Here is a 27,124-nt window from a genome sequence, read left to right as displayed (position 1 = left end):
TTGTGCTCAACAGGTTTACTCAGACTGGACTCTTAAATGCTCAAGAAAAAGGCACAGATTAAAAGAGACTCTGATGACTCTTTTGAAGACAGCGAATGGGATTTTGTTTATAAGAAAAAAAAAATACTGCTATGAATTGCATGGGCTGAAAAATTCAAATATTCTTTCCTGTTCCTAATTATTTGCCTTCATTAAAATGGAATTTAAATTAAATTGTATAAACATATGAAATAAAGTCTCAGTATTAGGAAGTTTTTCTTTCATTTCCTCTATGTACAAATCTTAGTATACAATTTTTACTTTTCATTATACATTTACTACATACTCTTTTCCAAACTGTGTGAGAACAACTGCAAAGTATGCGTTTCAAGAAAATGCTTTGCATTTGGAAAGAATCCACCTGTGTTCTTGGCCGGCAGTGCCAATCAGAATTTAGGAAGAGATGACAAGTCAGGGAGGGTTATCCACTCAAATGTAATCATCCTCTACTGGTTCACCGTTGACGTCACAGTAATGGATGAAGATAGCCACCACACGTTGGAATACACCTTTCTTCATCTGGCGCAGTTCAGAGATCTCTTCTCCTATTGTTTCCATACAGATGTCTGCAGACAATTGTCCTTTCCTTCGAGGTGCATAAATAGTGGCTGTGGAAGGTACATAAGAATAAAAACTAGAATCTTTCCCACGAAGAAATTCACAAGAGAATTGGTTTTGCATTGAATGGAAAACAAAGCAAACAAAAAAATCTTCCATCAAGCAACCACATTTAAGGAATATTATTCAAGCAGAAAACCTTTAAACCTTTTGATAGCTCTAATACTTATTTAACGTACAAAAAGTCCATATGTCTGCCAGTGAAAGAAATCCCTGCACATAACAAAGCCTTCCTCCTAAGACTTATCTGACATGCTTTCAAGTTATCCATTTCAGTGATCACTTAAATGTTTTATAAACAAAAGCAATTAAGGATAAAGCAGCAGTCTTTTCTTTATTTTTACGGCTTTAACATCATGTTTAATCTAAGTACTCTTTTAAATCAAATACATAACTATTTTTAATAATTCAGACTACATTCTGAACTACAAGCATTAAGTCTATGAATCAGTTTCAAATAAAACAAAAATAAAATTAAAAAGAAAAAATCAGAGAAAGGTATAGTCAAAAAAGATTTCTTCCTCACACTCTTGAGCTTCATCCCCTTGAACTAGAGCTAGATAAGAATACCCAAAATCATGTCAATTAAAAATAGCTCTAATGAAGGAGATTCCAAGGTTTTCCTAATTAAGTAGTTGAAGAACACATTTTTCCCTACTACCACATTTTCCCAAGTTAATTGACCCCTAGGAACTGCCAGCTATAATATTTTATAAGACAAGCTCTTAAACAGACAGAGGCATATTCATCCTAAGCTCTAACCCACATCATCTCTGTTCCAAGGCTTTCAAGGCCAGTTCTTTTCTCTTTTCTTCCAAGCTTCTGTGAGTCTCACTTCTCTTTGCTGGACTCTCTTCAGCCTACCTTAACAACCTTTCATAAAGCAAAGCCAGAGGCAGTAGTCCAGCTGAGCTTACAGCAGCAATGCCAGTAAACTCCACAGAACATGAATTGCTGGGACTATGCATCATAACATTAGTTTTGTTTGTGTTTTAAATACACTCATTCTTCTGGATATGATAAACCCATCTCATTTTAAGGCTAAGCACCAGATTGGCTCTCTGATTTTGTCAGTATTAGGGGTCTACAGTTAGTCGATACACCGTTGTAATACTAAGGCCCTCTCCTCTGCTGGACCCCCTCCTCACCCAGCTCCCAACACTGCTACAAGCAAGTAATTTATAGTCTACCAAAAACAGTATAAGAAAACTGAAAAATAAAGGAATGCATTGCCAGCTTGGGACCAAGAAACAAGTTAAGTTCTTTGAACATAATCAAAAAAGATTACTCACTTCTCTCATCATCTTCAAAGTCATATCTAGCATAGCTGTTTGGCTCCGCTGTTCTCAGTGATCTCAACCACGGGAAGTCGGTAATCATGGAGTAAGGGGCGCCATCCACAATGCCTAGAAGACAGACAGGATGAGGGTACAGAGAGGACAATGTTACTCCTGCAGCATCATCACTCTTCATCAAGTAAACTTAACTGATGTCACACAGATTGGTCACTCTAATGCAGGAAAAGCACCTCCTCACTTCAATTCCCCCACTCTGTGCCAAAGGTCCTCCACTTCCCTCACAAGAATTATTATTCATGTCTCTCGTAACTTGATGCAAAGTTACTTGTCCTAGCAAGAGAACTGATCATCAGCTTTCAGCTCTCTATAAACACTCACCTTCTAGAGTGTAAATATCTCGTCCCCAAGGGTACTTAGTGTATTTCTTCAGGTCTTCATCAGTTCGTGTAGCTTCAGGGAAGAACTCATATTTAATAAGTTCTCTAGAGAGAAGGAGGAAGACATTGCAGCCAGTAGTGATGGGAAATGTGAAGGCAGGAGAGAGAGAAAAACCAAATGGGAAAATCTCATTACACGACCTTTCCTTTAATGAGCCTGAATCCATAGAAACACTCACAAGACCCTCACACAAACTCAGTACGCAATCCCTTCGCATTCAAGGGTAATCACAAAGAGTATGTACCACTTAGGTGAGAAACTAATTAAGCTGCCTTTTAAGCCTAGCTTTCTATCTGTAAGGAACAATCCAACATAGCTGCAACTAAACAAAACTACAAAAGAAAATTTGTTCTTGGAGTCATTTTAGTGAAAAACCAGGACAACTGGTTTAAAACAGCTGGATGAGAGCCACTGTATACAATTCCCTGCTGCTGGGAATTTTTGCTCCTCAGTAAGGAGTTGATATTGATTGCACATCATCTTCCCCAGAAACTAACATTACTTCTTGGAGTAAATCAGTCTCTTTTCTAATAAAAGAACTCATTTTCAGATTCTAAGATATTCCTCAGCCATCCTGACTACTTCAGTGTTCAACTGCATTACTGCTGTATGGAATAGAACTGGAGGATTCTACAGTATTTTTCATATGATTAGGTTTTGTTGTAGTTCAGCCCCAACCGGGACCAGACTACACAGTCTCTCTCTCACTCCCGCCCACCCTCCCAGAGAACAGGGGGAGATTTGGTAAACAAAAGAAAACCAGGAAAAAAACCAAACACGTAGGTTGAGATTGAACAAAAAGTAAATTTAACAGTAATGACAGAAGAAAACAAAACAGTGATGGAATACAAATACAGTATAATGGCTTACAACAAATCTCCACGCCTAGTTTCTTCCAAGTAGCAGGGAGACTCCCTTTAGCACCCTCCTCACTTATATACTGAGCATGATGTCAGATGGGATGGAATAGCCCTTTGGCTAATTTGGGTAAATTAACCCCAGCTGTTAGCTAATTAGTTAACTATCCCAGCCATAGGGGCTACCAGCTTCAGTTCTCCACCCAGCTCAGGTAAATATTAACTCTATCCTAGCCAGAACCAGGACAGGTTTATTGAATCTACATTTTGTATTAGGTGCATCTTGACATCAAAATTCTACATTGCATCATCTAGAATTCAACTTTTGCTAGTCAACAAACCTTTTTTTTTTTTTTAATTTGGCTAACAGAATAGACCAAGTGTACAGCTTGACTGAAGCTGTAGCTGCTGAATCAGGATTGAATATCTGCTCTGTAAAGTTACTGAAGGGCAAGTACTCACTGGTTGATATTTGCTATTGTGTCCATCCAGCTCCGAACGCGCACCTTATTGCGGACATTAGGTGGGTTACTGAATTCATGAATTATGCAAATGTGGTACGGATAAGGGCCACTAAATATCTTCTGCTCAAGAGTCAAAGTGTCAACCTGTGAAAGGCAGCAAACAAAGACTTGTAACCAAGAGAAACAAAGAAATGTGATTTTAGAGTAAAAAGCAGACACCTACCAAATCCCCCAAATTCTGGGGGAACATGTCCAGTGAAAAGAAATTTTAACAGCATACATAATCAAATACATGATTAAGCAGAGTAAAACTTTCTTAGTGCAGCTTTTGCATCAAATCAGCCTTCCCTTGTTGGTCAGAGAAGCCAAGCCAGAAAAAGCATTACTTTGCATGAGAGAAGCAGCATCAAAGTGTAGTACAGAATGCTCTGGTTGGAGTGATAAAGTCAAGAAAAAATTCTGCATCTTAAACGAAGCTCTCTTATTTACTTGTCAAATGACCTCAACAACTCACTAAATGTCAATGCTTACATCTCCTACACATAATCCGGGGGAGGAAAGGGTGGCTCCCAGTACCACAGCTGTCTTGCAACACTGTTTAGCATCAAAAGAGGATGCAGCTTTCAGCAAAGGAGTACTCAAAACACTGACTGCTGCTACTAAATGTAATAGGACATGGGTTAAAGATTTCAGATACCTATGCCATGCTTCTGCTTATACATAACTACAAGCTGACAGTAGCATCTAGGTTCTTAGTGTTACTTTTAGATACTCAGTTTGGAATGAATTCAATGCATTTTTTTACAGTATCTTCTAATGCAATGAATACTGGAGATGGTAACATTAAATCTTAAAATTCAGTATCATCCAAGTTGCAGATTTTGCAGCAAAAGTCTTGATGGGATAAAGTTTTAATAAACAAGTTTCTCAGAGTTGCATTATTATAACATTTACATTTCTTGCATTAATTGAAAAACACATCAAGCCAAGAGTGGTGAAAGAATACAGACAGAACTTCAGATCTGTTCATGTTTAAATGTAAGTTCGTTGTGTACCTGCTGCATTGGACGAAGGTAAATGATCCGGTTTCTTTCCGGTGGCATCCTGAGAATCTGATCCAGAACCTGATCCATGTTTAACTTCTTGCACTGGGCATAGTCAAACCGATTGACAACTGGTGCATTTTCCACTTTTAAATGTTTCAATACACGGCACCTGGTAGCTATAAACCAGCAAACAAAATTATTAAAAAAAAATAACTATAATACTGAAAGAACTTAGGGGCCTCCTGTCAGAGACTTTCAAAGTCAACTGCTTCAAAAGACAAACAAGTAACATAAGTAACAGACAATTACTGAAGTAGTTTTGATAGCTGGCAACTTAAGTATACCAAAGAAATAGACTAGCTGTTCATTTCTTCCACGTTACGATCAAGCTTTTTAATTGTGAGCTTGTAAGAAGAGTCCTTTTAAAAGGACATGTCAATTTTAATCTAACAATAACCTTTTTCTCCCTTTGCTTCCTTTCACAAAGCCCCTTAAAATTGTCTGTGGACTGCCACAAATGAAAACTACCGACTTCAAAATCAGATTAAATATAGTGTTGTGAAGCCACACAATATAAAATAAAGCTATTTCCTTTCTAGTAACCCTGCTCATCTAACCAAAATTTAGTTAAAAATTAATGTTTGTTCTGAGAAGTATTCTGGAATAAGGAACAAAATAATTTCTTCATTCTCTGCCAAGCAGAGATAACCTAATTTCAGAAGAAATCGTGTTATTTAGTGTAGATGTTGCAGAAAACAATAAATGACCCAATGCTTCAATACAAGACTAGTCACATACCCTGGCATATGAATCTAATACAGCTTAAGTGCCATAATGTAAAACACCTTTTTACCACATCAAGGAGGAAAGTATCACCATGTCAGTTAAATAATCTATGGAAGCAGGAAGAAATGAGAAAAAAAACCAAGGTACTCTGAATCTCATTACATCAACATCCAATTACTGTATTATCACTCTTCAATAAACATCTCATCTCCCACTCTCTTCCTAACTGTCATATAATTTCAGCTGTTGATTTTCAGATATGAATCTTTATTAAACCTGTTGAGACCTATGAGGAAAGAGGCATTCAAATTGAGAAGCAGTAATATTTGGTGTTCTAAGCATCAGTCTGACTTGTAGTAAAGCAGATGATGAATATAAAATAAGCAGTGGACTGACTTTAATTCTTTCAGAAATTTCTAATAATGCCAGATGGAGGAGGTACACATGACATGAACTACATACCATGTATGAACATCATTTTGGGGCAGTCTTTCAGTACCAAATCTGTTATTCCACAATTGGTCAGGGTAATTCCAACAAGGTTTTTGGATTTCAAAGTCAGTACCTGGTGAAAATGTTTTTAAAAATAAATAATCTATGACACGGTAAAAACAAAGAAAAAAATTAAAATAAACTTAATTTTGAAATATACTATCAGATACAGAAGGATATTAACTGGATACTAATCAACACAATACAGCTTCTGTTCGCAACAAGTATTTAAGATTCCTAAGCTACTGATGGCTATGAGGAAAAAAAAGACTTTTTGCTCATCAGCAACACCACCAAACGCAAAAGAACAATTTCACAAGATTAAAAGTCATATTAGAAAGCAAAATTTCTGTCAGAAAACCTAACTATCATCTGTCAGGAACTCCAAACCCTCTACTACTCAGTTTCTATTTTTCAACCACAATGAGAAACATGTCAGTTCTGGACAGGAACTCTTATTTAAACAGTGAAAGAAGGTATGGCGGAGAATCATGGTTTGAACTGACTATACCAATGTATTTTACCAGTGCTATCTCAGAGCAAAACCTCACATGGAGGGTTGAAAATTACATACATAACTTATTTAATCCTCTATGTTCACTATCAGTGTTAGAAAAATAAACCACACCTCAAGCTCCAGAAACACATAAGCAGAATCATTTCCAACAACATGAGCACAGGGAGAATGTAATAATAATGGATATTTTTGGGGTTTTATCTGAATTTTTCAAAGTTTTATCACTAAAAATTCTAGCAAAATTTAACAGCCCAATGATGAAGCTGACCAATTATACAAAGATGATTAAACAGAGCTCTAGTAAAACAAAGTAAATATATGTAAAGAGAAAAAAGAAGCGTTCTGCAATGGGTTCTTTCAGTTCCAGTAATTTCAGCTGTTCCTTGTAACCACAGGTAGTTAAAAAAAAAAATTAAATCGCAATAATGTTCTTTCAAAATGGCGTATTTTGAGAAGAAAAATCATGTGCCCAAAAATATCTTCTATGCTAATCACAAAAGCTGTAATGCATCCTAGTAACCAGAAAAATATTATGGGACACATTCACAAAACTATCTTAAATTAGTGAGGCTCAGTTCTTTACTGGATAGAGAGGGGAAAATAAATGCAGGCAGGTTCCTCTACAGCAGAACTCAGAGGAAGAACTTAAGTTAGCTGTTCAGAGTCACCCTCTGAATCAACCTCATGCTCAGCTAGAATGCGAGTCATGGGTAAACAGCCCCAATACAGCAAGAAAGACCTTGTGATTTCTCCTTCCATGACTGATCTTCACTGCAGAAAAATTAACTCATGTTTTTATATACTAAGAGAACTTCCAGCCTGTGAAGTAACACCTGAGTTGCTGTGTCCAGAGGTAATTACATATCCCGTGTTTCTTTCAACAGCAGTAGCCTATATTGTAGTTTCAAAAATAAATGCCAAAGAAATATTTTCCCTGCACAGCAAGAAGGACACTGTGGGAAGGCAGGACTTTATGTAGCACTACAGCCATGAGAACCTGACAAACTTCAAGTTTATCTTTAGCTTATACTTTGCTCTTCTTGGGCCAGTCAGAGTACAACCGCACCTAACACAGAAACTTCCTGTATATGGTTAAGACCAAAGAGAACAGCAACACCAGTTGCAACTCATCAGTCTCTACACAGAAGACAAGCTTGTATAATTCCATCATTGTTCATGAGCATCCCCAGCTGATAAACCTGTAGCAGGTGAGAAAAAAGACCTTACTTGAACATGATCATCCTCAATAACTGGGTCACTTGTACTTGTGGACTTGTCAGCTGTCCTTTTCCGCTTTGTGGTTTGCCGTGGCTTTGGCTTGGCCACCTCTGGAAAGAGAAAATCAGAAAAATCTTTCCTCTGTTTACATTTCAGAAGAACAATAGAGGCATTCCCTAGCTGAAAACATCCAATAAGAACATACATTTCTTACATAAACAGATCAAAATAGCTGTCTGGCTTGAAAAAAACCTGTATCTCTCTTCCTTGCACAAAACCCACTTTCAGGTTTGTTGTTTTGAATCATTCATACTAAACTCTGGGCAGGGAGGTGGGCTGCTTATAGATGAAAACACAGGAGTACTGAGTCTACAAGTTCAAAATCACAGAAAGATGTGGAGCCAAGAAAAGAACAGAAGATGAATTGTTAGGTTACACTTGGTCTACTGCAGCAAACAGAACGTTCTTGACAAATACAAGAACCAAAATAGCTTTAATGTTTTAAATAGAAGAAATAATCTCAAACTACTTGAAAGTCTGCGCTTTATAACTGTCACTAAGTTTTTCCTAATATTGCAAAGGATGCTCAGGTATAAATGTTCCCAAGGCTCCATTTCATGCAGCAGTGACATCAAATTCCTGCTTGATTTAAAAGATGAGGTTTTGAAAAGAAATGACCATACATGACCACTCTTACTTCCTACAGTAAGAGAAAAAAAATGCCCTAGAATTAATCTTCTGTGAGTAACAGATCGAAATGATAAATTGTTTTACTAAAATCAAGTTTCCTTTGACTTTTTTGTCAAAACATATGGCATGTTCACAAAAGATTCACACTCAAGATAGAAGTGCAAAATATTAGAGACCAAATATTAACAACTCTATGCTATACTACAATTAACATTTTAAAATACCTATTTTCCTACTTAACACCATAAAATTCCACCAATACATGTAAATATTAATTAACATGTGACATTCAGTGGGCCTACAAGCTCCAGAATTCAGGCTCCTAATTTAGGTTGAAAGACACAATACTAAGTAGTCAGCTTGTGGCATTCATGAATCACCATCTCCAGGAATTTTTTTTTTTTTTAGGGTTCCTAGAGTATCTACAGATAGTGAAATACTTCCTAGCTACACTATAGGAAAAACTTTCCAATTCTGTGTTGAATTGTTCAAGCTGCAGCCCAAGGCCAAGAAATCTTTACAGAAGGTTTAACGCAACGTGCATTTTAAAATGTGAAATGCTTGCTTCACTACACATGCAAACTAAAACAAGTTTTAAAAAAAAACATTTATTACAAGTATAAGTGTAGCTTACATTTCTACTAAAGTAATAATCAAAATTACACACTTGAGTGGTCCTTTAGCCAGCTAGTCAGTGGTGATAATGCTTTTAAAATTTCGCTGTCTTTAATATTTGACTTCTTCCACTGTTAATATGAGTAAATAATTTAAGAGAAAAACATACTTCTACCATCAAACATAGGTTTGTTACAGAAGCTGAAAACCACAATATATTTATGCTAGAATAATAGAAAGCAGTCATATGCAAGGTATATTTTTAGACTATTTATGGAAAAACATTTCCAACTCTGTAACAAAGCATTATCAGGTTATACTTTAATGAGTTGTACATGCTATCCTAGCAAAGAAACCCCCTGTAACAGCCAGGCAGAAGTAGTCCTACTGTCCTATATATCAAACGCAGATTTAAAAGATAAAAATGACACATCAAGTCTCAGATTCTGCCTCAAGCATCAGCTAATATCCAATGCTTCAAAGATGAAAATAAGTGCATAAAGACATACACATAACTGTATGCAGCTGGGAAAACAGTTCTGACTTGTGTATGCTCAATACAAGAAATACCGAGACATTCTTCTCCAGAAGCAGAACAGATCTTTTTCCTGGCTAACAAAACCGAAACATCAAATCTATCTTTCAGAAAGATATCCTAATTTAATACTTAGATCCGACTGACTTAATTTCGTGGTTTGGTATTAGATGAGGATAGAGAGGAAAATTTTCTTTCCACTTTTGTTGACTAATTACTAGTCATAATGGAGCAAAGCAGAAAACAGACATTTTAAATTTAATAGCAAGATCATTTCTTCCATCTGAGAGGCATCTGGCTACAGAACAATATCCTAGGTGACTCAGGTTTTGTTAACATTTGGGAATACTAAGGTAAACTGGAAAGACACTAGGACATACTGTGTTTGAATCATTCCATGTTAAGAGAGATAGGAATTTGCTATCAATCTTTCTACCTCTAACGCATACGGTTCTGTAACTAGCATGTTTCATTTTTCAGTTTCATTTTACTTGCCAGATATTCTCAGCAATGAATTCTGGATATATGAGGTAATTATAAAGTGTACTATGCCAGACTAAGATGACTATTTTGGAAAGACGTATATTTGGAAGAAACAAACAGTCAGCTCCCCTCTCACATCTATTCTTTTCACCCAACGTTTCCGGCTTCATTCCAGCCCTTCAGGATTTTGTTTTTATTTTATTGCTTTTTTTTCTTTTACGTGATGTGAAGCATGAACCTATTTAATAAAAAGACAATTTTCAACAAGTTTGATCATCACTCCTTAGACACTTGGAAGTAGAATCCAATATGCAGGTGTACAAGCTTGGCTCCATTATAATTATGGTGTTCTTTAGTGGTTGATAAAGTATCAGTCATTAACTTTTGCCTTCTTGCTAAGATCTGAGCGTACCTGCTGTCTTCTTCCTTTTAAAGGGAGAATTTTAATGGGGGAGACAGTCTTATGTTTCAATGAATAACAGCCTTCACAGGAAGAGAGCTGTCAAAAGAAGTTGCATTTGGTTTTCAAATGAGTAAATCAAACACTGTTTAGTATGTACGGATAACACATACAGAAATACTTGCATGGAGAAAAAAAGTCACTGGCATTCTTTCAGAGAGATCTGTTATTTCACCTAGCTATGGCACTGAAGTCAGCCATTTCTGTTCCATCAATATTCTGACCCTCTGACAAAGCATTTACTTTTAAATTATTAACCAATACACTTCACGTTTAACTTCAGTATTCTCTGCGGGTGCTGTGGTTGCTCAATACCATCTCATGGCAACACAGCAGTTTACCCAGAAGTTAATATATGCATATAGGTCATACCTGACTCCGACACCAGAGGGACATGGGACAGCTTGCTTCTAGCTCTTGTTAGTGGTCGGCGCGGATACTCTTCTTTATACTCCATCTCACACCTCCTTCGCTGGGAGCCCGTGCTCTCCTCCTCACGGGCAGGCCCACAGGCACTCCCACTAGTCCTCTCATCACTTCTCTCTCCTGGAGGCCTACAGTTTGGCAGAGTCCTAAGTGCAAAATCTGACCCAGTGCTGTTTGGTCCACTCCTGCAGGCTCCACTCATGGATGGGCATTCCCCATCGCAACACCCACTAGTCCTCTGTCGTGCATCCTGTGGCTTGTAGCAGGAACACCTGGAACAAACAGAGCTCTCCTCAGTCTCTCTCTCACTGGAACCTTCACTTTTACAAGGCGAGCAGCCACACTGCCTGGATTCATCTCCAGTTGCAGGACTGGTGCCAGCAGAGTGGCTATTAGCTGTCTGTGCACAGTCAGGGCTAGGAGAAACAGCACTACAGGAGCTGGATGTTGCTGTTGATCCTGTAGCATTACTGCAACCTGGGTAAGAATCCTTGCTTTTGCTCCTTTCAGGCATGTCACTTGCTGCTTTCATGTCTGCTTTAATCTGCTCACTTGTTACTTGACAACCTTTCTCACAGCTGCTTTCCTCAGCATGGAACTGCTTGGTCTGGCCCACCTGGGTGGCACCACATCTCTTCCGCAGTGGTGTCTTGCCTTTACCGCTCACTGAAAAGTGAAGTGAGAGAGAACAACAAGACAACTTAATACGCAGTTTAAATAAACGCTGAGTGCTACTCTGTTAGAGGCTACTTAAAACAAAAGGCAGCTTAGAGGCCAATGCCAAATCTTGTTAGGACCATGCTGCTATTTAGATCTTAAGGGAATTAATAATATTTCTAGCAGTTGCTGAATCTCTCTAATGTCTTGCAACTATTTTCATACTGGTGTGCTGGGGCATTTGCCAGTAAATGAGACATATATTTGCCAGAGCGGCTAATATTTTCACAAAGCAGCTAACTGGTTAAAAAGGCCATAGCACAAAACCATGAAAAACACACTGATAACAGGCTTCTGTTTTCTTAAATATGGGGAATAAGTCTGAGGAATTAAATAGTAACATAGATAGGACTGAAGTTTATGCTTTCAATGGCAATCCTTAGCTCCCCCTCCTGGGTATGGAAAGTGGTGTAAACAGGTAACATCAGTCTCAGTTTACAGATTAATAATAAACTATAGAGAATAGCATACAAATCACAGCTGGCACTTAATGGCTACTGTCTTAAGCCTCTCAGCTAATTACACTAAATCAAGCCTGAAAAAAAACATTATTGGCACTACAGAAGTTTACGCAAATTGTCTCCTAACACAGGCTATTTCAACCTCAAACCAGAACTGACATCTACGCTATAAGCGCAGGACTCTACAGATTTCGCAGTCGAAACTACCAGTCTTGTTGAAATGTACTCAAATGACAGGGGGGCTGATGTGTAGGGAGTATGTTAGTTACAACAGGAAGATACTTTGCCCATTACAGCTTTGATATGTCCTAGGCTTTACAGAAATTAAACCAGCACCTGACCAGTACATTTCTCAGTCCTTCACAATGCAGGATTTTTATATTAACTGCTTAGCTAAATATTCATTAAGGCTTAATACTGTATGTACTTCATCTGTCAATTACTCAAAGCTCACAATTCAACCACTGTACTTAAAATATAAACTACAGGAAACAGCATGTCACCTCTGTTGCTGGAAAGGCTGTGGAACATACGGCACTGGACCTAGGACTTAGACTTGGTGCCACAGATATGCAGCTTATAGCTGTAAGCTCAAAAGACAGGGAATATCCTTTTCTGTGTCTCTAGATAATTGTCATGCTACCATGAAGTTCTAGGCCTCTGACTCTGAATGAGTCACAATAGCATATATACTTCTACTACTACTATATATGCACATACACACACGCTATAACAGTAAATGTTGTTCAGAAGTGAAGATGACAGTACTGAATATCACCCTGCGAATTCTAACTTCCAAAGCATAAGTAAAGCTCCCATAAAAGTAAAGCTGATCTTACAAGTGTTCTCTTCAGGACACTCCCATAGGGCTCCTATGAACCAAAAGATGGCTACAGCTCTCATGCATTTGTCCCAACAGTCACATTTTGTTTCAGCAGCAAAGCTTTGACAGATTAATCACACAGACAACACAGCTGCAAATTTGGCTTCGCAGACATGGTAAATTCTGTGCATTTGGAAATCCAAAAGAGGAGCTGCAAGTTTCTGCATGCAAAGCAGTGAAGCACCACTATTTTTGTGTTTCTTTACAAAGACTATGTGACTGGAGCTCAGAGAGATGTGTCCTTACACCTCCATTCTAGATTTATAACAGGAAGAAAAGAGTAGGGGCAAACAAGCAAGCATGCCTTTTACAAAGCTAGAAATAAAACTGAACAACATGGAACGACTGAAGCTTAAGAATAAATTTTGCTTAACAGTGCCCAGGAGCCCATCAGTTCCACACCTGAAGGCTCTCTAGTTTCCACTGGATTTCTGGTTTTCTCTTCTCCATCTGAGTAATTCTGTGCAATGCTGTTAGAGACACAGGCTCTTGAAGTCCCCATGTTTTCTTCCTCATCCTCACTGTCTGAATCATGGACAGTAATGGGTGCTGCTTTTACAACAGGCTGAATGCCACTTGGTCCTGAAAACAGCAGAAGAATGCCAACAGTTCATGTAAAAATAAGCCAAGCATGGATAAAAGGTCTGAAGAACTTTTAGAATTGCTTGACAAAATGACAGGAGATTAATTTGGTTCAATTTAGCCACCTGTTCTGTGGCTCCCTCATTAAAATTCAAATACGAGAAGAGCAAAACACTGCATTTCAGCATTTAAGTATTCTAGTTTGGAAGGGGAAGAGTGTCACAATGTAAGACAAAACACAGGTTTTCTGTAGTGTTTCTCAGCTTAAAGATTCTTCCACAATAGTACGAGTAACTGCACAACTACATATCATAATCAGTCCCTGAAACCACCACTACAAAGACAGAAATGTCAGTCAGAACATTTGCAATTACCCTTCTAAATCCCATCAGTAGAAGTGGGAAGGAGAAGCATGAACTATCAGGCTTCAGTATAAATGTGCTTTGTTAGTTACCTCTCTTGGCTACTAACCAACGGCATTAGCTAATCACAATTACATATCTGCCTGTGAATAACACAAGAAATGAACATGAAGTCAAATAACCTTTTTAGAAGTTATCTTGAAAAAGTGAACAGATCCAGCACACGTGTACATTACTTCATGTTGTTGGCATATTTAGTAGAAAATTTTGTTGTCCAGCAAATAGTGGCTATAAAAGAAATCAAGCGTGCCTTATGTCACTAATGTGTGTCACCAATACAAATTAAATTAACACTCAACAAGTTGTTCTGGCTTAAAAAAAAGCAGAAAAGAATCCACATGCTGCAGTGAAAAAAGGCCATTAACACCAATGTCGAAATATGACAAGCTCATTCAGAGCTTCTGAGTCTTTTACTACACTCAGCACAAAAGCAAGGCTTTAAGATCGAGATATTTTACTCCATATGCAAAAGAAAACTGGCGACTGTAAAACAGACTTTAAAACAGAATAAATCTCTTCACAGCAGTAAGCTGTGCTAGCATCATTATTCCAAACACACCAGACAGCCCAGCTGAAGAAAACTATCCAAAAACAGACTTATACTGAAAATTTAACCCCTCAAGAAGGGGATACCAAAAGGTCATTTCTCTCCAAAATCAAAGTTACCTGCTTGCTCTTCGTCGACCTCCATAGGAACAACAGCCTGGCTGTGAGCCGGGACCTCGTTCCGGCCCTGCCCAGCAGCCATCCCTTCCTCCTGTGCCACCTCCTCCATCTCATTCAGCGCTGAAAAGATTAAGATGAGGTTTAGAAGAGGAAATAGAACAGAGCCCATAAGCATAAGAAGAACTCAACTGGCATCCACAGAGTCAGAGAATCATCAAGAATTAAGTAACAGTTGCCTTTATTCCTTCAGTGAGTCTCCAGGTTGCACAGCCTCTCACAGATTTGTTCTACCGCTCTTTAGCCAAGGCCCCAGCATAACTTTTGGGGTTTACCTCTCCCAAATTTTCAACTCCTCCTCAAAAGTCTTGTTATATTGCAGTGAGCAGCATAACCAGGATTTACATATTTGTTCTAATGACTTTGACAAGGCAAATAAAATCTCTCCCTACAAAGGTTCACAAAGGTCAGAGATTACCCTCAGCTGCAATCTGCTGCTCTTCAGCTTGACCATCTTGCCGCAGCTCATTCTCCTCATTCTGGTCATTTGGGTGCTGGTGATTGTTGTGGTGGATGTTTGGATTATTGTTATTCTGGTGGTTATTGTTGTTGTCATTGTCATTGTTAGAGTTCTGATTGCTGACTAGGGCAGATGAGACACCAATTCCTGTGCCCGCACTTAGGCCCACACGAGCACAACCCTGAAAACAAAGAGCAACTACTAAAATTTGAAAACACAGACATATTATCTTGACAACCTATCCTAATGCAAACAGAAAAAGCATTCAGTCAGTAGTACCCATAATAGCAAAGGAATATGCACAGAAAGAACAGGGAAATTGTCCCAAATATCTCCCTATGCTACACATTGCAGAGGCCTAATGAAAAGGAACTCCACAAAGCATATAATCTTACTTTATTAAATTGTATTTCATTTGCTAGGAGATCATATTACATCAATACAAATAGCAGATTATATAGTCTTCCTAGAACACAGTAGCCTCAAGACAGAATTCATGTTCAAAGAAAGTATTTTTTTACATAGGCAGTTTTCATTACATTACAAAAGCTGTTACAAAGATTTCTGTTACAGAGCGGGTGAGGAGACAACAGGAAGAAATAAAATTCCTAAGCTTTGAAAGTACTCCAGCAGGGTAACAGTACCACCATTTCACCCACAGCATTGTAAACAAATCCCTAAGTGTGAAAAAAACCCCATATAAAAAGCAGCAGCAAAATGAAATGACAGCAGAGACCTCAACAGAAACACAGAATCAATGTGAGTCTTATTCCTTGGTCACACATTCATACAAGATCATACCTTGCCACTGCAGAAGCAGCATCATTCTCCCTAACATATCATGATTATTAGCAATTTCAAACCAAAGTTATTTATTTACCCATCTATTTAATTAATTACAACTTAAAAAAAAAAATGTGTAACAGCTGGAGCTTACCATATTTCCAAAGAGCTGGCAACAATAAAAAGCAAAACCATTCCCTGAAAGACTCACCTTAGGAGGTTCACGGAACATCTGGTCCAGAGAAATAAATTCTAAGCTTGGCAATAACTCAATGAACTGACTAAAAGAATCTAGCTTTATCGCATGGCATCGCACCAGGGTGAGGTCAACCAGTCGGGTCCACCTTGAATGATCTGCCGAAGAGAAGAGATGCATTTCCTGAAGGATTCCTATTTCATTTATTTTTCATTATACCCTTTCCAGATTTGAGAGTAGGCATCTTCTGTTTCTCCATTCTTACTGTTACCAGCATCATTAAAATTTCAAACCAAGTACCATCTATTGCACTTACTAAGAAATAGTATAAGCAGTACTAGGAGCAGAAAAAAAATCTGGTTTAACATCACAGCTCTTCATATAACATGTCTAAAACTTCAAAGGTGCGTAATACCTGTGATCCAATTATTTGGGTTATGTAGATGTGGGCAGTTGTAAATGACGAGATACTTGATGCAAGAAAAAACTTCATTTACAGCTTTCATACCAATATCTGTAATAATTCCTGGATTTTCAACAACATCAGCCAAGCCATACTTCACCAAGTCTCCATTTGTCATTTTACCTATGAAAAAGACAGTAGCAAACACAGTAGTTAATTTCAGAATCTTGCCTTTTAATAGTATTATTTTCTAACTCCCTGTTTTAGTCCAATTTGGCAAAACAGATCAGATTATTACTTTAGTTCAATAAAGCTGAGACTTTCCCAATTTCAGTAACAGTTTCAGGAATTGAAGAAAAACATATTTGGCTGTATGAGACCAGCAGCCTCAATATGGGTACACTAATATTCTTTTTTAATCACTCTTAGAAAATGACAGAAATCACATCAACTTATTTAATCTTTATATTTTTCAAATAATTTATATATATTAAAGTTGTCATACACTGCAGTAAAAACTCATCAACATATCCTAGATGAAGAGTTTCAAACTGTGGAAATTCCAGTTCAGCCATCTTCAAAGCAGAAAAAACCCCGTCTTTGGTCAGGGAAGGCTGGATCCGCACTTCATGCAACCTGAATGTAATTAAGAATTGTTCCTATTAAAAAGCTTGCCAAAACAAAATTGCCATAGAAACCTCTCAAGATGATGTTCTCTGGTACTAAAATGAAAATATTATTTAAACAATAGCAAGATTAAGAGGATATTTGTTTTATCTTTATGGCAGTATTTGACAGCTATATAGCAATACAGTTGTGAAACTAACAGCACCACACTTTTCAGATATAGGTCTAAGAAGGTGGCTTATGACACACAGTGATTCAGAAGCAGACGTAACTCCAGTTATTTTAACCACAGAATACTTCTGTTGTGTAAAGTTTAAATGTTTATTCCTTAAAGTTTTGAAAGTTTTTCTTCTTCACATTCTTGGACTTCATTACTAAGATACTTATTTTGAAAAGAAGGGGGAAAAGAAAGATCTAAAGGCCCATACCTTCGTGCAGCAGTTATGATGAGGTAGCCAAGATCCACTTCAAGTGCATTCTTGCAAGCTCCCAGAACTATAGTGTGCAAATTCCTAAAACCACCTGGCATATAAAAAAAAAAAAACATTCTTTCACTTCCGTCATAGATCACAACCTTAAGCCTTATACATTTCCACCAGGGTTGTCTTGACAAGTGAATTACAGAAATACATCTTTTTTAGCAAATGAACAGAATATTTGCATCCAACTCCCCTCCAATCCTGCTTGTTCTGCTCATCAACAAATGCAATTGGAAAGTTATCTTATCAGTCAAGAGTTAATTGCACTTAAAAGATCAAAACAACACTCAATATAAAGCTATATTTAGTACTATAAACATAGTTCCAAACTTGATAGCTTTTTTTGTCTGTAGCATATCCTTTCTTCATTATTATTTTAAAGCTAAGCTTCACATGCCCCCAGTATTTGCCAATATTTTTATTTATTTATTTGTTTGTTCTAAGTATGAGGGATAAGATGTTTCATACCTGATCTCCAGCTATCTTCTACCACATGCTGGATAAGTCCTCCAAGAAACGGAACACGAACCAGTTCTAAATGCTCCAAATTTCGAGCAGAAGCCAGGCCTGTCACTAGAGGAACATACTTCAAAGAATTTGTGGGTCCTACATAGAGCAAACCGATACAGACAAAAAAGGTTTTTCACTTAACAACACTGAATGTATAATGTTGAAGAATTTTAAAATGTCCCCATATATCCTTCAGGATCAGGAAGTCAACAGAACTACATATCACCAAATAAAGTACAGGAGAGAGATATATTTCTACCCAACACCCACGAATAAAACAATGTTTTCAGAATCTTATGTTCCAAGATCTCCATTTACAGTTGGTGCCTATGCAGCTTTAACAGAATTAGATTTCCTACATGCCAAAACATCCCCCCATTTAAGAATCCCTCTTACCAGCACAGTTCCTCATGACAAAAGTGCGTAAGCTGATACAAAGGAAATCTTTAAAAGGCTGTGGTTTGGTGAGTCTCACCCACTTCAAATAAAGGTGCCTCAGCATCGGGATACAAGGAATCTCAGGGACATTCACCCCTAATAATACATAAACAAACCAAACATTTTAAACAAGCTTTAAAATATAAACTCTAGGATAAATTACTTTGGATTAACATTCTGGCTTGAAAAAGGAAGTCTTTGCTATGTGGCATGCAAGTAAAGCTGTAAATATTTTAAACACAACTTCTTCACCTCAGTTTGTCAACACAGTTTTTTAGAATTTGCCCTTTGGACCTGCAATTTCATATATACAGCAACTAATATTTCAAAAACGACATATGTCAAATTCCCCCTCTTAAAAAGAATTATAATCTTGCAGAGTTTCAAGCTGTTAAATTCACCTGCCACTTCATCATTACTACACTTACCTACTAAGTGCAAAGTCTGAATTTTAGCTCCTATAGGAATTTTCAGCTTGTTCTCAGGAGGAATTGGAAAAGCACCATTACGATTACGAAACTTCCCTAAAATGTGAACTTGTGGCATGTACGTCCAAATGGCTTCCACCAGCTCTAAATGAGAGGTCTCAACACCCTGGATAAAAGGAAGAAAAAGCAAATGCCCTAACATCAGTTCAAGCAATAACATCCTCTTAACCATGTAAACTTCTCAATAACATACTATACATGATGCAAAGTGTTATTTCACTTTAAATTTGTAGTGAGATTTGTATTTTTAAAAGCAGAGAGATCAGAGTTCTATTTAATTTCTGGACTTAAGAGTACCTCTGATTCCCATCTGTGTGACTAAAAATAGTACTCATTTGCATATATGGTCATAATTAACTGCTGCTCTCTAAAGCCAGATCTGAATGGGTTCAAACCCAGGTCTGAACGTGAAGCCCTGTAGGCAATGAATCCCTGCCACATTTCTCCTGCTCTGTTAACATGCATCATCTCAGCTGCTGAAGAAGGCCCTCTCTCAAGACTAACCACTCACCAGCAGATTTGGACAGGCCTGCAAAGCCTCTAAAACTCCAGGAATGCTGAAAGCTTCATGGCCACGGACTCTGCGTCTTTCAAGATACCTGGGATGAAGACCATAAAGTTGTTCAATGTCTGGCATCTTCCTCAGCAGCGTTAGGAAACTGGAATCAGTGAAACCTAAGATGACAACAACAGATTTGGTATTTGTGTGACAGCAGACACCCAGCTGTAAAGGGAAAGCCGAATACATTATTCTCTTGATACGGTAGTATTAAATTCCACAACGTCGAACGATGTACTCAGTGAAGCAATAGCTTGTCTTTTACTTTGAGATTCTAGAAATCATTACCTACATACTCTCCTGCCTTGAATTTTGCAGGCTTGCTGTCAGTTTCCTTCAGTGGAGTTGCATGGCTACAGGGTTAACTATACTTTTCCTCTGCAGACTGTCAGGCTTTCTGTCTCTGTCTTGCCTGGAATTCCATTTATCAACTACATGGCTCAACAATGCCCACTCAGTCATCTGCAGTTCATCACTATCCACCACAGCTCAAAATTCTCAAAGTAATAAGACAGTTTCTTAAAGCAAAGGATTATTTTATTCTAATATAAGAGAACACATAAAAAGGATTTAAAACTGGTAAGTTACCTGAATTTACATCTATCTAAGGTTAGGTCTAACCATCTACCTGATACCAGCCCTAATAAATCTAACTTTGCAGATCCTCTAACTTTTAGAATCCACTCATTTTAGCTCTCTCCCCCAACAAATCCCAGCAGTGTAATTTAAATCCAACAGAAATCCTAATACTCACAGGGTTGACCTAGGTTGCCAAATTTATCTATTGATCTGAAGATGGCTTGAGGAGTGACATCAAAACTTATTTATTCTTACATTGTTAAGTGTTGGCAGATGAGTTGCTCTCTCATTCCATTGTATTTTTTCCTGCCTGCATGCAAACAGCCTCTTCTTGGATTAACCCTTGGATTAACTCCCTTACAATAATCAGACAAACACAGATTGTATTTACAGATTGCTACAGAGAAGCCCCATTTCTGCTATAGTAACATCCAATATATATTCACACACATACATACACACAGACACAGATACATTTTCCAAACCACGTACTCAAGGAATCCACTCAAATCTCACTAAAGTCAAAAGGAATTAAACTTCTAACTCCTTTTGCTGCTTTTGAAAATTTATCCTGCATATGTTGTTACAAATACTAGGATAGCACAGACAGTTTTGCTCAATACCCTTTAATGCCACATCACGAGTGAGTGCATTACTCACCAGTGGGCATGTACTCCCACCAACGGCCTGCACATAGATCCACAACCTTCACTACTCGCAGATAAAGAGTGACTGCTTCCTTCAGCTTCCTGGACAGGCATTCCATGCACATGATATCCTGCAAGGGAAGGTACCTTTGGGAGAGGAAAAAACACCCCTCTGATTTATCAAAGGTGGATCCTTTTCGACTCTTTCCAAACTAAAGAACATCCCAAGCGTGACTACAGAAATCCATTACTTCTAACACCTAATAACATTAATTCAAATTGAATTTTCAGACTGTACTCTAATAAAGTGTGAAATTTTGCTACACAGAATGACTCACCAATTTTTGACACTGAATATATGATATTTAAGGTACAAATACAATATTAAAATGGAGAGATGCTTTACTTCTCTAATAAATACTGCTGATCAAACCATTTGCCAAAATAGTTTCTACACGGTTTAATTAAAGGTACTTTCACTTTCTAGTACATACTAGCATGCTCAATTTGCAAACATTTTGGAGAGCTTCTGATTTTAAAGAACCTGTCAGTAAGACATTATGTTCTGAATATAATAGGCATATTGGAGAATATGGAGAATATAATAGTCCTTGGAGAAGGAGTGTGCTGTAGGGAAGATTATATACTCATCCAGGTTCTCTTCCTCACACTGTGAAGCAGATGCAACTACTCCAAAACACGCACCTCAACTATGTAATACCTGAGATACATTTCTGCACTGAAATCAATATTTAAACACTTGTTACCACACACTGGTGAACAGAATTAAATAATTTATTTCTTCTTCCTCCTACTATTTGTGACATTCAGAGAAATTAATTTTCAAAGCATCCAAATGAATTCTGGAACTGAAAAAAAAAACATTTTTCACCCCCTTTTATCCAGTTTTTATTTACCAGTTGACTCATGGCACATCAACTTTTTCTGAACACTACGTGACACAAGTGTCAGGGAAGGTAAGATTGGGAAAAAAATAGAAAACAATGTAATAAAACCCAATAAATTTACTTCTGACAAGCTGCTCACCTAAAGATATGGCAAAGCACTTCATGAGAGAGTTGGTTCATGTAATCTTTTGGCTCATCAGCTTTGGTAGACTCAGAGCCTTCCCTGCTTGCTGAGCACGGTTTCACATTTTTCCGCCGGGGACCCATATTTGCAATGATTTCTGATGAAAGGAAATGTTCACAATGTTATGCAAATTCAGTGCAACTGAAAGAAAAGAGACAGAATAGAGGAGGACACAACAGTTAAGATTTGTTTACCAAAACAAAACACCAAAAATTGCCAAGTTCCAGTACAGCAGAATTGATTTAACTAAGAAAAATTATTGTAACAAGTTATAGTTTGCCTAGTATATGAGGTCTTAGACATAACCTGTTGATTATTAGATAAACTAAAAAGCATCTCCCGGCTAAGGGAAATTGACAAAGAGGAAAATCACCACAAGTTTAATCAGAGATTAAGAATAAAATGTCTTCAGAGATACTATCCACACACTAGTTGATCAAGACAAATTACAGGAAGAGCTCTGTGGAGACCACAGAGGTTACCAAGCAAATGCCAACTACAGATGTTTCAGTGAAGCAGAAGGCCCAAAGCCTCTGTCTGGCAGAAAAATAAATAATTGTCCTTTTAGACAAAATAGGCCCCTACTAATCATTCCCCAAACATACCTTTTTAAAGGTCCTCAAACTAGCTCTTCTTAGCGGTTAGACTAACAAATAAAATGTTCAGGTTGCTTAGTTAAAGATCAAAGCCCCAGAAAAACTGAAAGACCTTGCCTCAGCAGCAATGTGCAGGATATTCTCTCCTCTTTCCCTCTGCTGAACTAACGTGTTCATGTCTGCATTATTCCTGCAGCACACACGGTGGCACAGAGGGCTGAAGTACCAATAATACATTTCATTTAAAAACATACAAACTGATTGCAAGAAGTAACAAATAAGTAACTAAAATAAATATGAATTTCATGTTATCCTTAGAATAACTGAGTTAACACCTCGTGCAGATGAACAGCATGAGAAATGTCTTCGTTACTGCTATTTAGCTGAGGAATTCTTTCTGGTAAGTAAAGCACATTAACTCAGGAAACCTGTTTAACAGGTTGAATACCAAAATTCAGTGCATGACCAGAAACTCTAAAAAAAAGACAGATTTTGGAAAACTTATCAGAGATGCATCTTCTAGTGCATTCACTGTGATGTAAATATATCACAGTGTGTGCTTCACATTATGTAGAAGTGGCAGCTGAGAAGAAAAACAAAGTACCTCATGGAAATGAAAAAGAAAAATTTTGCCTTCTCCAACACAAATGATTTCTATGCTGGCACAAAACTTGAAATATTCATAGCTTCACCGATATAATTATCGGAAAACACGTGATTTCAAACATTTTTGTATGCATTTTAAATTAACAACTGGATGTTGTCATAATTAATTTTATTTAAATTAAAACAACTAAATTAGCACCTTCTGTCATTGAATAGCATGAAACGTGGCTGCAACTTCTCCAGCCAAAGACGCCGAGTTTGTTGCCTGTACACATACTACCCTTCATTTTGGTGCATACTGGAAGGGTTTAGTATGTTTGTAATACAGTGCTGGAATGTTGTTCAACTTCATGAAGCCCAAAATTGACTTTAAACCAATGAGAGTGGATTCCGATGAACATAGGTACTACACGTGCTCCCAGTGACTGTCACCTGATCTCTCAATTTGAATAGAGAACAGAATACAATGTAAAAAATTCCAGATTTATGCAGATAGACCAGGACTGTGTATACACAATGGAGTACAATACAGTAGTATTTAAAGGAGAGCATTAAAAGGACTGTGATATAAGGAAAGAGAAAAGAAAGACATTAAGAAACAGATTAGCACACAGGGAAAAAGACTGAAAGAATCCTGTAAGACTTAAACGCAATGAGCACAACCTGCCCTCTGAGTTTGGCCGGTAATTTAGTTTGGCTTCTGCCATTAAGCAAAGGGAAAAAAGAATGACCTAGTCTCTTATGAGGCAGCAGTTTCTGTAAAATACATGCTCCCCTTGATACTATTTTGAGCTAACGTGTGCAGCTTTAATATCTCATTCCACATTAGGAAACTGACCTCGTTAAAAAAAAAAAAACAAAACACTCTTCAGATATTTAATAAAGCTGGCAAAACAGAGTTTTGCTCTCCCCAACTCAACTAATTCACAAGAGTCTTTGTACGAAACAACAGCTCGATGTGTTGTCTTCCGGATTAATAACTGCTACACTGAACTTAAAGAAGCTTTAAAAGCCACGGGGAGACCCGGGCCGCCCCGCAGAAACGGCCGCGTTAGAGAAAAACGCGGAGAGAACAGCCAGAGACGGCCTCGCAAGCGCTAATTTAAGAGGGGTGTTTCCTTACGGGGACGGGAAAAAAAAAAAAAGAGAACAGGTTTATTTTTGCTTAGATAAGCGGTACAAAAGCAGGTTTCCCCACAGCCCTCCTCCCCGCAGCCAGCCCAAACGCCGCCGTTCCCTCAGCGGGGGTGAGGCGGAATGGGGGCGGCAGCAGCCGTCTCAGGCCGTCCCCCCTCTCCCCTGCAGCAGCAGGAAGGAGACCGGTTTTCCTCAGGGCCTGTCACACCGGGGAACGGCCCTCACCGGCCCGCTCCGAGGCCCTGGTGCTGGACCAACGACAGCCCCAGCCGGAGAAGGGGGACGGCGGCACTGTTCCACACCGCGCCAGGCCCACCCGCCGCGAGAGGACGGAGGTCGCAGCCACCGGCTCCCCGAGCCCCGCCGGCCGAGCCCCCCCGCCGCCGGCCCGCCGCTCCTTACCTGCCCCTCAGCGCCGCCCGGTTATTGTGCCCGCGGGGGGAGGGTTAACGCCGGCAGCCGCTTCCTGCGCGTCCCCTTCCGCCAGCGCCGCCACGCTTCCGGTCCCGCTTCCGGCCTTGGGAGCCGGGACGTCCCGCCCCGCCGCCATCTTGGGGGGGGCGAGGGGCGGGGCTCTGGTGCCGACATCTTGAGTGCGGCGACCCGTCCGCCATCTTCAATGCGTCGTGCAGGAGGCCGCCATGTCGGTGGTGGCTACAGGGCAGCGGCGGCCGATCCCTCGCAGCCCAGGGAGGAGATCCCAGCGCGGCCCGCCGGGACCTGGCTGCCCTGGTCTGACCCCGCCCTGCGGCAGCTGACGGGACGTGTGTGCACAGGCACACGTCAGACCCCTGAGAGCATTAAATGGCAGCCGAGGTACAGGACCATAAATTGGGTGTTTTGAAGCGGAACGAACTGAGGAAACCCTGAAAGATTGGTAAGGAGTACTGGCACAACAGCAGCCACATGCCTGTCGCAGTGTACAGTGTGGATTAGAAAATTCACAGTGAGACTCTGGGCTCCCTTTGCACACACATGGACAGGAATTTAATTTGTAAGAATTATACCCCAACCCATAGCCCTGTATGAACTGAGAGGTGATAGTGATACATTTTCTGCAGAGGCTTTAGCCTGGCCTCAGGAGCTGGTACTCGTCTTTGCCAAAGTGTATTTGCAGCATTTTGAGGGTCTGTATTTAGGCCATCTTTTGATCAGGGCATTTGTATTGATCCCAGTAGAAATCGCAATTTAGTAAATAACTTGCAGGCACACTTCATGCAAACCCCATGTAATTGAGTAACAAAGCTCATTTACTACTGAGCAGACTATTTGCAATCTATTTTTTTTTGTGAAAGCCAACATGCAAAGAATCAGTCAGTGGTATAATGATCATCCAGAATGCTCTGTGGTGAAATATGAGGTAACAAATTTTTAGTTTGACTTTGCAGAATGAGCAGACTGAGTCATAGAGAATCTATTAGGAAAACTTGCTTGTACAGGATGCATTGAGACTATCTCTTTTGAAGGATCATACAGGAAATGTATGCAGTACCATTTACATTTAGTCTGATGTCACTCTTACTTACCCCAACTATGAAATGGCACTGGGAAGTGTTCCTGTAAAGCTATTCTTCTTGCATATTAGAAGCAATTCTAATGATTATAAAATTACATAACTGCTCTGTCCAAGTCTTGTTTCTCTTCATCCCTCTGGTAGCTTCTCACATCATCACTGCTATCTGCAAAGGCAGCAGGAACATCTATTGGCGTCATACAATCTACCCACAGCCTGGCACATTACATTCCTGTAAGATTCTTTAAGTTAAAGGGGTTGGGGGGGGGGGGGGGGGGGGGCCGAGGAGCAGGAAAAGGCAGCACAGAGCAGGAAAAGAATGACCCAGTGACAGGAATGCACGCAGGATAGACTGGGTTGCTGAAAGAGAGGAACTAGTGCCACTGATGCTGTTGCTAAACATAGAACAGTTGTTAATAGCTGTGCAAAACAGGGACAGACCCTCTTCTTGGCAATCAGTATGGATCTTAGATGCAGTGTAGTGGATGCAGCATCCAAAAAAACTTAGACCCCAAAGTATAGGGGAAAATAAGCCAATGAGGCCACCTCTGAAAAAATAAAATGAGGGAAACAGCAATCCATTGAATAGCAGGATTCAAATCTAGTAGTGCTTGTTCCTGCCCCCTCCTCGCCCAAAGGCGCAGGGCACACATTTAGCAGCAATAACAGAAGACTGCAGAAATGATGCAAGAGGCTAAACTGAATTAAGGAATTTGGGCAGGGCAGTTTGGTTTAACTGTCATTTAAACTTATTTCTGACCAGTCATAGTAACCACCTAACCAGTCATATACAAGATAGACAGCAGAAACAAAAACAGCCTCTTTTTTTTCTTAACAGAAACCCAGTGACTTATCACATAGATCAGTTATATGTAGATCTTTGAAGGTAGTCTGATGGTTCTATTTCTTTCTCTCTCTACTGCTACATGTGAGAAAGTTTAGAGTTTGAGGCACCCAAGGATATCTAAATTAAAACCCAAAGCAAAATAATTAGAAACTAGAGATGCTGAACAGGCGTCAATAAAAAAAAAAAAACTGTTCTAGTCTTGGTCAAATCTGAAATAAAATATCACGCTGCATTACATACAGCACACTACTGAAAAGTTTACAAAGTTAAGAGGCTATTGTTTCTTAAACTAATATTAGAGCACTGCCTTTCCTTCCTTTTATCCAGGGTGTTTAGATCTCTCATTCAGAGCTGACGGAAACTGTTTGGACATACATACCACAAGTTCACATTT

The 27,124-nt window shown here is 38.9% G+C and overlaps 1 protein-coding gene across 3 annotated transcripts; it reads right to left on the bottom strand.

Moving 5' to 3' along the window:
* FBXO38 (F-box protein 38) lies at window positions 1-24,841 on the bottom strand. Of its 3 annotated transcripts, none has more exons than XM_086759019.1 (22): window positions 24,773-24,841; window positions 21,987-22,128; window positions 20,953-21,086; window positions 19,666-19,829; window positions 19,095-19,260; window positions 18,625-18,762; window positions 18,187-18,324; window positions 17,668-17,761; window positions 17,118-17,248; window positions 16,625-16,795; window positions 16,225-16,367; window positions 15,189-15,411; window positions 14,714-14,833; window positions 13,446-13,625; window positions 10,929-11,648; window positions 7,783-7,883; window positions 6,009-6,111; window positions 4,770-4,936; window positions 3,713-3,858; window positions 2,334-2,437; window positions 1,950-2,063; window positions 1-647 (listed from the first exon to the last, which is right to left on the bottom strand). In XM_086759019.1, the coding sequence occupies exons 2-22, from the start codon at window positions 22,112-22,114 to the stop codon at window positions 469-471; spliced, it is 3,564 nt and encodes a 1,187-aa protein (XP_086615145.1). In that variant the 5' UTR covers window positions 22,115-22,128; window positions 24,773-24,841; the 3' UTR covers window positions 1-468. The 3 variants fall into 3 exon arrangements, with proteins under 3 accessions (XP_086615145.1, XP_086615144.1, XP_086615146.1); XM_086759018.1 differs by having other exon boundaries at window positions 21,987-22,172; window positions 24,773-24,826; XM_086759020.1 differs by lacking the exon at window positions 24,773-24,841 and having other exon boundaries at window positions 19,666-19,753; window positions 21,987-22,121.
* Window positions 24,842-27,124: the final 2,283 nt, after the last annotated feature.

The sequence above is a fragment of the Chlamydotis macqueenii genome, chromosome 14 (assembly GCF_036417535.1).
Source record: "Chlamydotis macqueenii isolate bChlMac1 chromosome 14, bChlMac1.mat, whole genome shotgun sequence".
NCBI lineage: Eukaryota > Metazoa > Chordata > Aves > Otidiformes > Otididae > Chlamydotis > Chlamydotis macqueenii.
Note: the sequence above shows the minus strand (reverse complement) of the source record. Positions and strands in the feature narration are given on the sequence as shown.

Bases quoted from the DNA above. Each gene is read 5' to 3' on its own strand.
- FBXO38 (XM_086759019.1), bottom strand. From the start codon at position 22,114: ATGGGTCCCCGGCGGAAAAATGTGAAACCGTGCTCAGCAAGCAGGGAA. The intron at 18,325-18,624 runs GTAAGAGGGATT...TGCTCTATGTAG, and splicing joins TGTCATGAGGAACTGTGCTG to GACCCACAAATTCTTTGAAG. The intron at 14,834-15,188 runs GTAATCTCTGAC...TAATCTTTTCAG, and splicing joins GCAGCAGATTGCAGCTGAGG to CGCTGAATGAGATGGAGGAG.